The sequence below is a fragment of the Patagioenas fasciata genome, chromosome 25 (assembly GCF_037038585.1).
Source record: "Patagioenas fasciata isolate bPatFas1 chromosome 25, bPatFas1.hap1, whole genome shotgun sequence".
In the NCBI taxonomy this organism is placed as follows: Eukaryota; Metazoa; Chordata; class Aves; order Columbiformes; family Columbidae; genus Patagioenas; species Patagioenas fasciata.
Genome location: NC_092544.1, coordinates 3,186,450 through 3,201,716, shown reverse-complemented (window position 1 = coordinate 3,201,716; position 15,267 = coordinate 3,186,450). Strand labels below are relative to the sequence as shown.

Sequence of the window (15,267 nt, the reverse complement as noted above, 5' to 3'; positions counted from 1 at the left end):
AGGCGCTCTGCTCTGTCCATGACATTGAACAGCGCACATCAGGCACATGGCACTTGTTTGAATTTCTAACCACCTAAAAAAATGACTGTGAAGAAACAGATTGATCCTATTTTGACTCCAGTTACCGCTCCCTTCTTTTTCTGGTTAACTGATCTACCTTGACTTCTACACCTGTCAATCTCTGGGCAATTACTGATAAATATAGAACAGAGTGTTTGCACACTGACTGAAGTAAACTCCCTACCCAAGAAGCGATCCAGAGATGACAGCATAAAATATGTTTACAAAAGGCATCACATGAAATTTAAACGCAGATAGCATCTTCTCACAGTTATCTGGATGACCTCTACCTTGCTGCAGTAGCACCATCCAGCCGAATACACCCAGGTGTCCTCCTAACACGTTCTGACAGCAAAGGTACCAATTCCCTTCCAATATCTCATTACGCGTGTACTCGGCTACTAACAAGGTTTCTCCCAGAAGATTTCTCTTTCTTTTTCCTCTTAATGGCTCTTTAATAGAACTACTTCTAAATTATTTAGGAAGTCAAGCATCTGGATGAAGTAGACCAAAAGCAAATCAGCAACGCTTGGCCAGGGAAGCAAGCTGTTCTTGGAGCAGGGGAAGAACCCAAGCGCGGGTTCAGCGTGGCCGGCAGCCAGCGATGCTCTGGACCGGGTTTAGACACATGGGTGCGTGATTAGCACAGGATAACGAGCCTCAGGACCACCAGCATCCCCGCGAAGGACGGCGGTCACTCAGGATGATCCGCCCTCGGTTGCAGAGACGTGGCGATGCCTCTCGCAAGCTGTGTGACCTTCTTTGATGCAAGCCCAGGGATGCGAACAGATGATGTCCGAAACCAGACAACCTCAATTAAACCGCCCTGGTATTTACACTGTGACAGTGCCCAGCGGGCACAGCCCAACCAGCCAAAATCCTACCAAACCGGGTGACTGATGCTGCTTGAAAGAACTTGAAACTTGCAGTTGCACAGCTAGCAGATAATACTGGGATCCTCCTCCATGCTGGGGTCCCCCAACTCTAACGCTGAGCTGAAGGGCTTCTGGTTTATTTCAGATTAACTCCCAAGGGTACAAGTCCTTTAGCTCAGTCATTCTGCTCTAAATGTCTCTGTATTTATTCCTGGCCTGCAGATCATCGGATAAAAGAACTGTTAGCTCTTATAATTACTTTAAAGCAAAATGATGTAAGCTAGAACAGCAGGAGCCTGAAATAACTGTTAACTAAAGCTATTAAATGCATAAATGTCTCTCTCAAAGCTGTAAAATGTGCAATATGAATATTAAACATCTAGATATGCTAAAAGCAAAATATTGAAAATAATCCAAAAACTCCTGTGAGTTCTCTCGCCCTCTTCTCCTACAGCTCAGTGCTTTTCCGGGGGAAATCAAGCGTTTGCTCCTTTTCCCAGCAGCCCCGCTCGGCAGCGCTGCCGGGGACAAAGAGCTGGGACCTGTCACCCGCTGGTCACACCGGCCCTGCCACACAGCAAGTGGGGACAGAAAAGCACCAACTGGACATCCTGGGACCTTGATAGCCTCCAGGAAAGATGCGGTTTTAGTGGTATCAAGCTGCGTTTCATAAAAAACAAACCGGTCTTAAGACCTTTGCTTAAGGTGGAAAAAACCCCTCAACCCACAAACCCAAGCTGCTGTCAGCGTGAAGTTTTAGGTTTTCCCTTTGAAGTACAAAACCTCTTTTGTGTTTTACATTTTATACTGTATCCACGTTAGAAAAGCGTTATTAATATCTGCTAGGTGAGGAAGAAGAAGGGCCGTACCGATGCAAAGCGGCGGTGGGTAATTCCAGCGGCGGACGGTACCCGGCATGCAGGAGATGTGAGAGTGGCCCTGGAGGAAGGACAAGACGACATGGGGTTTGGTCTCCCTGTGTCCCAGCTGTTTGCTCTCGTCCTTTCTGTTAGACAATAATCAGTACCTGAAGTGCGTAGCCTGGTTCACACTGGAAGGACACGACGTCGTTCACTAAATAGCGCTCGCCAATCTTCAGGCCGTTCCCAGGGACCGGGGGCTCCGGGCAGCTGGACAGACCGACAGCTGCGAAGGCAAAAGGTAGATGAGTGCTGCAGGGACGGGAATGGGAATGAACACCAGCGGGAATGGGAATAAACACCTTCCTTCCATCCCATTCCCCCATTCACCAACCACCTCCACCACAGACACCGGATGGGAAAGCCCCGTGGTCTTTGGATCCCCTATAAAGACGCCCCGATCACACAGTATTCCCATGGGACAGGGTACATCCAGCATCCACAGGTGCTCTGTGGAGTATCTCACAGTCATCTTGAGTTACCCAAACGACTTTGACCAAAACAGAATGAGAAACCAGAAGGTTTTTGTCCAAGAAAAGGTATTCACAATGTGTTGGCCAAACTGCCAGAGCGGGTGCAAGGTGAAGTAAACCAATCGCAAGATAACTTGAAGATAACAGCAGGCTTACGCCAATTAAAACAGAAAGTTCAACGCACGTACAACAGCTACTAACTATAAATATAAGTGCCTTGTGCAAATAAAGGGTCTCTTGGTTCACCCGCATTGAGAGTCCGTGCCGTTAATCCCTCAGTATTCCCGTTCATTGCCTTCACCCTGAAAACACGTCTTTGCATAGCATAGAATAGTTTAGGTTGGAAAAGACCTGTAAGATCATCAAGTCCAAGCGTTAATCTAGAACTGCCAAGTCCACCACTAGCAGCACGGTTTAATTCTCCAGCCCTGTTCTTCCCATCTTCAATCAGACTGAGTTTACCATGAGATATAAGTGCGGCCGTTCCTCGCCGATGCCTGCAGAACAGCCTGCGAAAACTTCCCTCGATCCCATTTCAATCCGAGCTACATTTACAACTGGGAATATCCTACTGCAAAGCCCATTAATTGGGTGATGCGCCCCCCTTTACACACGTGTCACCCCCTCTTCCTCCTGCAACACCACACGGAGACAAATAAAACCAAGCCCAGGGCTTGCAGGCACCTCCTGCCATGAGAAGATAAACGTCCTGCATCGCTGCAAGGCTTGGTTTTAACTCCAGGCTGAGCCCAAAGCGGATGAAAAATAGAAGAGATGAGATGCTGAGTCTGCTCCTGGAACCCGAGTCACGCTTCCCAGCAAGAAAACGTGCCGTCCTCCCTACACGTGACTGCATTGCTTGACCTTCAGAGAGACAACAGAGAAAATAGCTTTAAATAACTTCCCATCCACATCAGTGGGCACCGAGTTTCACTCCATCTTAAATTGTTCTTGCTGCGCTTTGGCTTTGGAGCCTGTAGAGATAAGAGCTTTGCTTGAGGAATCCAGCGAGGGAGAATGGGGAGGAGAAGCTCTGGCGGCTCGGCTCGGCTCTCAAAACCTCCTTGCAGCACCTCTGACTGAACAAAGACAGAACCTGGGGCTCGGAGCTGTCAGATTCCAATTGTACAAGCAAAGCAAAGAATGTCTTATTTCCAGCCGCCCTGGAAATCAACACCTATTAATTTTCTCGGCAAAGAAACCAAACAAGTCTGATAATCCCAAGCCTCACGAAAAACCTAAACATGACTGTTGCAATAGGGTAATAAGATCCTCAAAGAATGTATTGATTGAAACAAAAAAGGAGAAGAGAAAGTCGCAGCAGGAGAATTTCTAAAACAACATCCATTTTACCACCTTCTAAAGAACAATCTGGGGCGCGCTTTCTCTCCCCAGTCTTGTTGGTTGCTGTAATCTTGCTGGATACGTTAACATGCAAGGTTTCAACCTGCAAACCCAGTAAAACCTGGCGAGTGTAGAATTAGCTGTACCTCTAAAAGCACAATGGAGTCAAACAGCTGTGCCATTGCTGTGGACATTTTACAAACAGGAACGCACTTTCAAATCTATTTGCTGCTTTGGAAAAAATAAACAGAACATCGGTTGGCTCTGAACACACGACCTGTGATCGGAACTGATTACCAGACACGGTGTCCAGCGAGAAACAATTACGTGTGCATCGCCCGAGGAAGATTGTGTGGACAGACACAGCAGCGCCAGCACATCGCTCTGCAGCTCCCAGCGTGGAGCGGAGCCAGAACGGACCCACGCATTAACCAGCCCATCCCCACGCATTAACCAGCCCGTCCCCATGCATTAACCAGCCCGTCCCCACGCATTAACCAGCCCGTCCCCATGCATTAACCAGCCCGTCCCCACGCATTAACCAGCCCGTCCCCACGCATTAACCAGCCCATCCCCACGCATTAACCAGCCCGTCCCCACGCATTAACCAGCCCATCCCCACGCATTAACCAGCCCGTCCCCACGCATTAACCAGCCCGTCCCCACGCATTAACCAGCCCATCCCCACGCATTAACCAGCCCGTCCCCACGCATTAACCAGCCCGTCCCCACGCATTAACCAGCCCGTCCCCACGCATTAACCAGCCCGTCCCCACGCATTAACCAGCCCGTCCCCACGCATTAACCAGCCCGTCCCCACGCATTAACCAGCCCGTCCCCACGCATTAACCAGCCCGTCCCCACGCATTAACCAGCCCGTCCCCACGCATTAACCAGCCCGTCCCCACGCATTAACCAGCCCGTCCCCACGCATTAACCAGCCCGTCCCCACGCATTAACCAGCCCATCCCCACGCATTAACCAGCCCATCCCCACGCATTAACCAGCCCGTCCCCACGCATTAACCAGCCCGTCCCCACGCATTAACCAGCCCATCCCCACGCATTAACCAGCCCATCCCCACGCATTAACCAGCCCATCCCCACGCATTAACCAGGCCATCTCCATGCCTTAACCAGCCCATCCCCATGCCTTAACCAGCCCATCCCCATGCATTAACCAGCCCATCCCCACGCATTAACCAGGCCATCTCCATGCCTTAACCAGCCCATCCCCATGCCTTAACCAGCCCATCCCCATGCCTTAACCAGCCCATCCCCACGCATTAACCAGCCCATCCCCACGCATTAACCAGGCCATCTCCATGCCTTAACCAGCCCATCCCCACGCATTAACCAGCCCATCCCCACGCATTAACCAGGCCATCTCCATGCCTTAACCAGCCCATCCCCACGCATTAACCAGGCCATCTCCATGCCTTAACCAGCCCATCCCCATGCATTAACCAGCCCATCCCCACGCATTAACCAGCCCATCCCCACGCATTAACCAGGCCATCTCCATGCCTTAACCAGCCCATCCCCACGCATTAACCAGGCCATCTCCATGCCTTAACCAGTCCACCCCCATGCCTTAACCAGCCCGTCCCCATGCCTTAACCAGTCCATCCCCATGCCTTAACCAGCCCATCCCCACGCCTTAACCAGCCCATCCCCACGCTTTAACCAGCCCATCCCCACGCTTTAACCAGTCCATCCCCATGCTTTAACCAGTCCATCCCCACGCATTAACCAGCCCATCCCCATGCCTTAACCAGCCCATCCCCACGCATTAACCAGCCCATCCCCACACCTTAACCAGCCCATCCCCATGCCTTAACCAGCCCATCCCCATGCCTTAACCAGCCCGTCCCCATGCATCAACCGGCCCCCCAGAGCCACCCGAACACCAGGCTGGCCCCTGGCCCTGTTGCACCCGCATCTTTAGCACACCGCAAACGCACAAACCCGCTTGCTTTCCCGACTGCTAGCTAAACACCCCATTTAGATGGGCTGAACAGAGCAGAGAGCTGCTATTCTGCACCTGCTTGTGTGCTGTGCTGCTGCTGGACTAGATGCGAATTATTCAAGCCCTTGGTGCACGGGTGAGCTAACGGGCACCGCTGCTGTAACCCACCTTTCCTGAGCCCATCGGCTCCAATAGCAGGAATCAAAACACAGACATGGGGGAGAACGGATTCTTGGCGTCCTTGTTCAAACCTGGCAGCCCTTTCCCAAGAGACTCTTCCCTGACACATCTTCCCGATTTAGGTCTGTTCTCTTACCACTGGGGTTTATTTTTTTAAGTATCATCTCTGTGTATCATTGTATATAATGATGTTCTTGGGTCTGTACACCCAAGAACTGAATGCAGCCTTGTGTGAAATCTGCTGGAAGCAAAGCGCTGCCATCCTGCTTGGTATAAACCATAATGGGTGAACACACTGAACCATCCAACACAACGCAGGCTGTGCAGTCTCCGTTCTGGGAGGTTTTCGAGCACAGACTGCACAAAGATGCGTGAGTAACCGAGTTCTGCCTCATATCCGACTTCGCTTTCAGCAGGAGGTTCGATGAGATGACCTCCGAGGTCCCTTCCAACCAGAATTATCCTGTGAAATCAGTCCAGCCCTGCACACTGTTCCCAGCAATGACCAATATCAAACGCCCAGGAAAGGCTGCAAGGAACAGGCAGTCCCTCCCAGCCTCTGGCAAGCACCATTCCAGGCACTTCCCGAGCAAAGATTACAGCGCTGTGCTCAACAAGCCAACTCTCCATCAATTTTTAATACTTTGGCCTCCGCAACTCCTCCTGCGCTACAACAGAAAAGCCAAAGAGGTGCTACAAAAGTACATGAGCAGCCGGATGGGGGTCACCCCGTGACCCCACGTCTCCTCCGCCGCATCCATTCTCCGTTTCACACTCTCTGCACCCTGAGATCGGGAATCACACACGCACGAGCCTTCCAGCTCGCTGCCCCCTCCCCACTACACGGCTTCCACTTCTGCAAGGCAACGGCTCCGTAACCATCTCCCCATCGCTCAGAGGAACTGCGAGATCAAGGCTGAATTGCTCTTACTTTTGTATTCCAGGTGAAAGCCAGCCGCAGAGACGCTGATATCCGAATAGAAATGCAGATAGAGCTGGTTTGAAGTGCTGTTCAGCAACGCAGGCACTGTAGTCCCTGGGAAAACAAGAGGTGCACAAAGATACTGAAGAGGATTCTTTCTTCCTCCTCCGTGTCCTCGGAGATTAGCTGCAGAAGAAGCTGAGAACACAAAGTCCTTTAACTTAACAAGCTCTGTTGGTTTTGATCAGGTTCTAATGAGGCCAATTGAGAAATACCCAAGGCCTCCCCGCAATGGCCTTTTCAGAGTCTACTGATGAATTCCAGCCTGTGAAGTTTTACCACTTACAGCCCAGACAGACTCAAGGCATCAAGAAGGGAAGGGGCGATGGGAAACGGCGTGGGTGGAGCGCGGGTCTCCCGCGAGCTCCAGATTCCTGCTGCTCGTTCCCCGGGAGCTGCTGCAGCCGCAGGTCCAAGCAGTTCTGTCCTAACAGCAGCGCTGGGCTTCACGCACAACCCTTCTGACCAACCTCAAAGCGCTTGGAACACGTTTGTTGATTCAATAAGCAAGAATTGGGGCCACCGGTTTGCAAGGGGCTCTGCCAGTTGAATGCATTACAGTGCTCATGGGCTGTTTGCTGCTCCCAGCTCTGCTAAAAGCAGAGCAAAACAAAGGGTGTGCTGAGGCCCTTCACCCATTTTGGTGCAAACGGGTCAGGTTTGGTTAAGCTGCGCTGGGATCACCCTGCACAGCTCAGTAGCACCTGTGTTTATAGCTGTTTATCCACATTTTCTGCAGGAGGACAACAGTCAAATTCCTGGTTCAACACAGCACGTGATTGCCTTTAAGGACATAAATCCATCCCAAGTTTTTCAAGCACTTAAGCATATGCTTTATTTTCTGTAGGTGCTGAAGTCCAGCTGATGTAAACAGGAATTAAGCACATGCTGACGGGCCTCTCTGACCAGGATGCTGAACACCTACCAGAGAAACTCCCCAGCATGGTGGCTGTGTTATCTCCTCCATCAAACACTTCCAAGGAATCCCAGTTCTGCTCCGTAACAAAACTGATCACCTGGATCTGCAGAGAAAAAACAGTAACAGTACAACTCCTGCAATCGTGCTAATAAACCAGAATAACATCAATGAAAGGGCCATTAATAAAGTTAGCAACACGTCCCAGGGCTTGAAGTCAGCACTGCTAATTATCCGTGTTAATGCACTGGCACAACTTTGCAGACCTATTGCCTTTGATCAGCACCTTTTGGGCTGTTTTCCAGCAAACTCCGAACCTCCAAACAAAGCTCCGGTCACCTCACAGCAAATCTGCAGCAGCTGAGAATTCGACCCTTTTTCCCCCGTTTTGAAAAATCCCTGAAGACTTTTGCAACACTTTCATACGAAAGCAAAGAAACCCTCGTTAAACCACAAAGGCTTCTAATCCAACGAAGTTTGCTGCAACTGCCTTGTCCCTCAGCTTTCAGTCAATCACTCAAGTTGTGATTTCCCACCTTTGTGTGCTGGTTTGAGGCTTTAGAAGTCACTCGACTCCATCAGTCAGAACATCAATGCAACCCTCAGATGAGGAACACCACGAGATCTGATAAATCCGCGTTTATGCTGAAAAGCAGCTCTTACGCTTGAGCAAAAATCTCCATGTAATTGCACAGATTTGTTTTCCTTGATTACCATTAAAACGGATTCTGCCTTTATTCTGAAATACTGGGAGTTCAAAGTATTCGGTGTCCCATTAAGAAAAATAAGCTGTGCTGTAGATCAAGTGCGCTGAGCAGCCTGGCTCTTTGAGGTCTCTTTGGATGGAGGTTTTCTGCTAAGCCCAACACTTCTGATCTCAACTTAACAAAACTACGTCCTGGAGCAATGAGCTCGGCAGAACATGGTTACTGAACATCATGATTCCCATGCCCTGCAAACCTGGAGTGCTCGCACATGTATGCACACGTATGCACACGCATGCACACGTATGCACACGCATACCCCCACCCTGCATAATTCCACCCCTATTGTGATTTACACGATTGAAAGATAACCTGAGAATGTGCATTCTGTTTGCTCTAACATTCGCTCAATTATTTATTCTCCCTCCCCGCGCAACTTAGCGGAATAAACATTTTTAAGGTCCTAATTCTAGTCTGACATGCGGATTCACAAGGGATCCGCATCTATTTACTGCCATGTATATAAATTAATTCGCTCAGGAAGGTTTGCTACGGGAATGAATAATTCACGGCAGAAGTGCCAGCTCGTACCCTGATTACATAAAAATCCTGCTAGCGACCCGCCGCTACCAAGAAAGCTCTAATTTCACCTCCCTCCTCTGATTTACAGTTGTTTAACCTTTAATTGTTGTACAAAATGAGGGCAAACTGATGCTTAAATTAGTAACTAATAACAGAGAACATGGTACAGGCAGAAGCGGGTGAGCAGGTCCAGCTCTGTGCCCATCACCGGCCTCGGGGCTGCTCCACCGCAGCTCCGGCCCCAGGGCTTTATTTCTGATGTATTTCTGGGGTCAACACCTTTCGCTATTCCTTCTTCACTATTCCTTCTTCCCCACACGCAAGACTTGGAGCATCACAAGCCGGTTTGGTTTGTTGCCAAGGGAAGACGTTACCCCACAACTGGACTGTGCGTATGGGACCGGGTCCCTTGGCACATCGACCAAAGGGTCCCGCAGGACCACGGTCCTGAGCTGCACCAAAACTTCCCACTCCACACCTGCGAACCGAACTTAGGGCTTGGGCAGCGTTAGAGCTCAGCCTTGGACACACTTGTTTGCTTGCACAATGTGTTATACCCCAAAATAGCGATTTCTGTCCCAAGAGGTCACATCCAGCAGGGAAGGGGTAAGAAAAACCCAAACCAAACAAATCCTAACCAAACAAAAAACCCCATCCAAACAAAACCATCGAACCTGTAAAACCCTTTACCATTACACTTCCCAATGTGAGCTGTGTTTGCACAACCAAAGAGGTGAAAAACACATACTTAGGAATACAGACAGGCTTTTAACAGCTCCCTGCAACACCCGCTTTCCTCCCAGCTCCGCAGATGTGCAAGAACAGCTCTGCGGGCTGTGAAGCGGCATCGAGGGTTTGCATGCAGCACACGGCCCTGCAGAATACACATCTATTTACGCTGCCTTAAAAATTAAGTGAATTATCACCTCCCCATCCCAGGAGTCCCGAGCAAGTTGCAAACTGCCTCAATTGCTCAGACGTTTGGTTGAGCTAAATGGATCCTCCGGTCATTTGGGGCTTTTGAGAACGGCTACAATTTCAGACGAACAGGAAGGAATTGATGGCGCGCTCTGAAGCTTTTGAAAACGCTATTTTAAACGGCTTCTAAAACAAAGAGGAGAGCGGAATTTGTTGGACTGGACACAGCAAAAGCCTGGCAGACAGCTCAAAATATTAATACTACCCCAGGCTTGTGCTGTTTTGCCCCCGGTGCTGGTCCCCCCAGCTCTGCCCCCATCCCAGACCTGGGTTCAGGTTGTGGTTTGAGTTACGATGATGGTACCAGGTAAGAATCTGGGTCTGGGGGAGCAGAACCATCACCCAGCAAAGCAGAGCTGATGTTGCAATAAAACCACTGCGAACAACACAACTGCAGGTGCTGCAGGGGGAGGAACCCACTCCGGGTCTATCAGCCAAGCACACGATGGGGAAATAAAAGCACTTAATGAACAAAACCCTCGCAGGCAAAGTGGTGTAAAGAAGAAAGAAACCCTGTGATAATGAGGCCTGTGGGACGAATGAACCTGTTACAAAATCCATCTCCCGTGTGTCACCCGATGTCACTAACGCGTGGTGAGATGGGTTCTGTGGGGATGAGGGACACACGCGCTGAATGGAACTTTATCTACGGTTCGGTCTCAGATGTTGGGCTTAGTTCTCAACGTCCTCTCGATCGCAGGGCTATTTCTGCAGAGGAATGATAAGGGCCACAAAAAGACCTGAAGAGAGAGCTCATTTACCTGGAGACAATGAGCAGCCAAGCTGTAATTGTACAACCACACCGCTGCAACTCCGCTGGCACAACGAATCCACACAGCTCTGCCATGGGGTGGCTTACACCCCTTTCAACCTTGCATAATTCAGTGGTATAAAGATATACACCCCAAATTCCACAATTATTTCACTACGCCAGAAGAGCCACGCAGTTCCAAGCTCATTTCCCACAGCGAGTGCTGCCAGGAGGCAAAATTCCAGTGAAATATTACCCAGTCATGGTGTATGTATCTGACTCCAGAAAATTACACCTTCAACCCATCTCCAACTCCATAACACGTGGCCTTTAAATGCACCAGATACTCAGTGCTTTCCTCTCGAGCTCAGGCTGCAGCCACAGCTGCTGGAACTGTACCTGGATCCCGGCTCCTTCGGGCACCGTTATCTTCCAGACGCAGTTGAGGCTGTTCAGGTACGGCTCCGGGAACCCGGGGGACAGGATGGTCCCTTTGCGCTCCGTCAAATTGCCACCGCACGGCACTGAAACGAGCCAAGAAACGCGTGAAGACGGAAAGACTTGGCCTGATGCTGAACATCTTTAAAACATCTGTCCGCCGACAAGAAAGCAAACAATTGGCTCACGATTTAAGGATGAGATTTGTACGAATAATCCCCTTTTCAGTAACTCATGTAACTTCTAACACGAGCGGCGCACAGCCCTGGGGTGTGGGCAACACTGGGTGTATCAGTCCATGAGACTCATTCTTTAGGAACCGCTTTCCTCCAAAGGCAGCGAGAACAGCTTTGGGACAGATCTAATTTATTATAGACGCTGTCACAGATCCCATCACCCAATATTGGACCAAAAGCAACCCTGACATTTGGGGTTAACCGCCCCTCTTCCCAGGCAGGTCTGGCTTCTCTCTCCTCCCCCGGGGACCCAAGGACACATACCCACGCAGGTGGGCACCGATGCGTTCCACTGCGCCAGCGCCCCGGGCATGGTGAGGCACTGGATGCTGCGGGAGCCCTGCAGCGCGTAGCCGGGGCCGCACTCGAACCGGACCACGGCTCCCACCGCGAAGTCGCTGCCCAAGCGCCGGCCGTGCCGCGGCTCCGGCACCGAGCTGCACTGCGTGGCGCTGGTCCGGGGAACCGCTGGTCACACAGACGGGGGGAGCGCGTAATTGCAAAGTGAAAAGAAAACAGCGAAAAAGAAATGGTTAGAACAAGCGTTTTGGAAGCGTTAAGTGCCAAGTTAAAGGTCTGTTAGAAACAACATAGGGATCTGATTATAGCTAAATCTCAAAGAGAGGAGGAGTTCAAACACAACCACTGAGAAGAAAAATATTTCACTCACAATCATAGAATCATTTCAGTTGGAAGAGACCCTCAGGATCATCGAGTCCAAACATAACCTAAACTAACCCAACTCTAGCACTAAACCATGTCCCTAAAACATCTAAATGGCTTTTAAACCCCTCCAGGGATGTGAGGTGACTCCAGCACTGCCCTGGGCAGCCTGTTCCAATGCCCCACAGCCCTTTGGGGAAGAAATTGTTCCTAAATCCAACCTCAACCTCCCCTGGTGCAACTTGAGGCCGTTTCCTCTCATCCTATCACTTGTTACTCAGGAGAAGAGACCAACACCCTCCATGCTCCAAGCTCCTTTCAGGCAGTTCAGAGATCAGAAGGTCTCCCCTCAGCTCCTGTTCTCCAGCTGAACCCCCAGGTCCCTCAGCCACTCCCATCACACTTGTGCTCCAGCCCCTCACCAGCTCCATCGCCTCCTCTGCACCATCTCTAATACTCCAAAAACTTCTGTTGACCCAAGCGATGCTCGAAATAAAACCAGCTAGGCCATTACAAACCACGTGTGCTTTCTAAGATGAGACTGTTTGCCTTCAGGACACTCATTATCACATCAGAAAGGTCACTTCTAAATAGTGACCAAGGCACTCAGCAGTGACTTTCCAAAAAGTTGGTTGGCCACGTAATGCTGGAGCTTCAGTGGGAAACACATTAGGCTTCTCAGCTTCACTTGGTCTCATTACTAGAAAGGACAGCGCTTTTAAACAATCTTCTTCGTGATGAGAAAATGCAAAAAGAAAGACAAGGGGAATTGAAGTTGTGATGCCGCACTGCCAGCTGTTGAAATTGCCTGCGTTCCTGTTCAATACTGGAAACAACAGTCAGAGAAAGAAATGGAGAGGCTGACAGGTAAACAAGGGGAAAAACAAGTCAAAGAAATTCCTATTGCTGAGGAGGAAATCAATTTATATTTTTCACCGAGCTGCTTTACAATTTATTAGTGTTTAATGGCACTGAAGAGAGCACAGCTCGTCATCAGCATGCAGGAGGGAACCGTCAGTGATTTCATCTTTGCTTTGCCAAAATCTTTACAGATTACTATCAGAACTGCAGTTGTTTTACAACGATTAGGCAGAAATTCAAGACAACGGGTCTCTGGGTAGTGTGAAATCCAAACCGTGCTTCACTTCGCCCCCACAGAAGGCCCAGGTTGCCCCCACTTTCCCGTAACGTGCGTGTGAAAGCTCGGCTGAACCCCCGAGAACTCCGCAAAGAGCGGGGGTGAGAAAGCCCTTCTGTTTTCCCACTGTTGTGTGCATCGCTTTCGATTTACTGCTTTAAAATCTCGAGGCGGGACTCGCCCATGCGATGCAAGCTGTTACTGAAGGATCAAGGGGCAAAAGTTTGGCAGCAGGAGAGCTGAACGTACAACACACGGAGAGGGAGGATTTCAGAGCTGCCAGACGAGCGCTCGGCTGCTTACACCGAGAAATGTGCTAAAACGCCAGCGGGAAACATTGCTGGGGGATAAATCTCAGCAACTCACTGTGTACTCGGGGCGTGATTCAAGGAGATACTTCTGATACCAACCCTGGGACGTGTGAGGGTTGAGACCGAGTGAAAATGGAAGTGCTGAATACAAAGTACCTACAGGAGCCAGACAGCCTTGCAAGTTCACTGCTACCAAAATAACCTCCTGTGGGATTTCCTGCTCAGATAGTGTGCGGGGACCCATGGGTGCCAAAAGCAGTTCAGGACACTTCAAACCATCGCCGTACTTTTGACTGTTATCCGGGGACAACTCCAGAACACAACTGTACTCACCTTGGTAGACAAAATGGAAACCTTTGGCTGTAGATTGACCCTTGGAACTAAACTTGATGAGAATCTGGTTGGTGGTAGCGAGCGGTAAAGATTCACCTAGATGAGGAGAAAGATAAAACGGGAGAGACAGAATTACAGCATGAGCTGCACCAACGCATTTGTTAACCGCGGGTTGTATTTTTAACTTGCCTTTCTCCCATCAGCGACAGGGACAGCATCCCTACCTGTGTGAGAGCCCGAGAGGGAGCTGAGGAGCCGCGAGTGCTGGTTGGGGCCGTCGTGGACCTCGATGATGTCGTTGAGCGCCGTCTGGAAGAAGGCGAATTGCCCGAAAACCACTGCGGAGAGAGGGAGCGCGGTGGGACGGGCGGCCCCACGCCGCCCAGCGCGGCTGCTTTCATTGCAGGAGCTTGGCAAAGATAAAAAGGGCCTGACTGACAGCCCGGGAAGATGGGAGCCCTTTATTTATCCACAAAGCCGGCATAACAGCCGCAGCAAGCAGCCTCCCCCGTGTTCGCTTGCCAGGGCGCTTTAACACTGATTCATAGGCCGAAAGGGATTTTTAAATGAATCATCCCCTTTGCCTGCCTACGGAACACAAGGTATATAATTTCACCAACTGATAATTATTATTTATTAGTTCTATTGAACCTCTGTCATGAAGCGGGCTCCTCGTTGGGTTAGGCGTTGTGCAAAACCTGAACCAAATAACAATCCCCGTCCTGAAGAATTTAATCCCTCGGTTGAACTCCTCTGGTCAGCGAGGATGACTGCTCGGGAGAGACGGTGCTCACGGTTTTATTAATGGTCCTAAGCCTGTGTACAGAGGCTGCTAACGAGGGGCTGCGCAGCGCTCTGGGTCTCACCGCGTACGTTGAAATGCACCCAGGAGCAAGCAGAGCTTACAAAAGGGAGAAAATGATAATGAGAGGATCGGTGCATTTTTTAGCTCGAGCAAAGAGACTTTAGTTATTTATCTTTATTTTTCAAAATATAACAAGCGCCTTTTCCCTCCCTAATCTGCACTTAGATTTTTTTCTCCCCTTCGTCTCCTTCCCCTAGCTTCGCATTCTCAAGTTCTAAGTGCCCAGTTGCGGATTCACAAGCTGAGAGGTCTCTCGCTGTGAAATTCATCATCCACCGAGCTACGACATTTGTTTCCCTCACTTTTGGGTTTCCAGCACCGCTGTGATGCTGGGAACGCTGAACAAGCGATGCCAGCACAGCCCGATACCCACTGCACACAGAACCCGAGAAGGGAAGCGGATGGGAAATGCAGAACGTTCACTGCTAATGGTTTCCTGCTTGTTTATAATGAAGCTGTTGAAAGGTGGCAGGTGGAGAAGAGAAACTAATCTAGCTGTCACCCTACCTTACGCAAACCCAGACTTGCAGATCAGGACTGTCCAGCCCTC

The 15,267-nt window shown here is 50.2% G+C and overlaps 1 protein-coding gene across 2 annotated transcripts in view; it reads right to left on the bottom strand.

The window, feature by feature from the left end:
- The window catches only part of CSMD2 (CUB and Sushi multiple domains 2), a 237,730-nt gene that overhangs the window by 50,852 nt on the left and 171,611 nt on the right, over positions 1 to 15,267 (bottom strand). For both annotated transcript variants that reach the window (XM_065857095.2, XM_071799063.1), the window contains 8 exons: positions 14,077 to 14,190; positions 13,853 to 13,948; positions 11,672 to 11,875; positions 11,133 to 11,257; positions 7,728 to 7,824; positions 6,752 to 6,856; positions 1,963 to 2,081; positions 1,805 to 1,874 (listed from right to left, as the gene is read on the bottom strand). In XM_065857095.2, the coding sequence (XP_065713167.2) occupies positions 1,805 to 1,874; positions 1,963 to 2,081; positions 6,752 to 6,856; positions 7,728 to 7,824; positions 11,133 to 11,257; positions 11,672 to 11,875; positions 13,853 to 13,948; positions 14,077 to 14,190 (930 nt within the window). The remainder of the gene's footprint in view (positions 1 to 1,804; positions 1,875 to 1,962; positions 2,082 to 6,751; positions 6,857 to 7,727; positions 7,825 to 11,132; positions 11,258 to 11,671; positions 11,876 to 13,852; positions 13,949 to 14,076; positions 14,191 to 15,267) is intronic.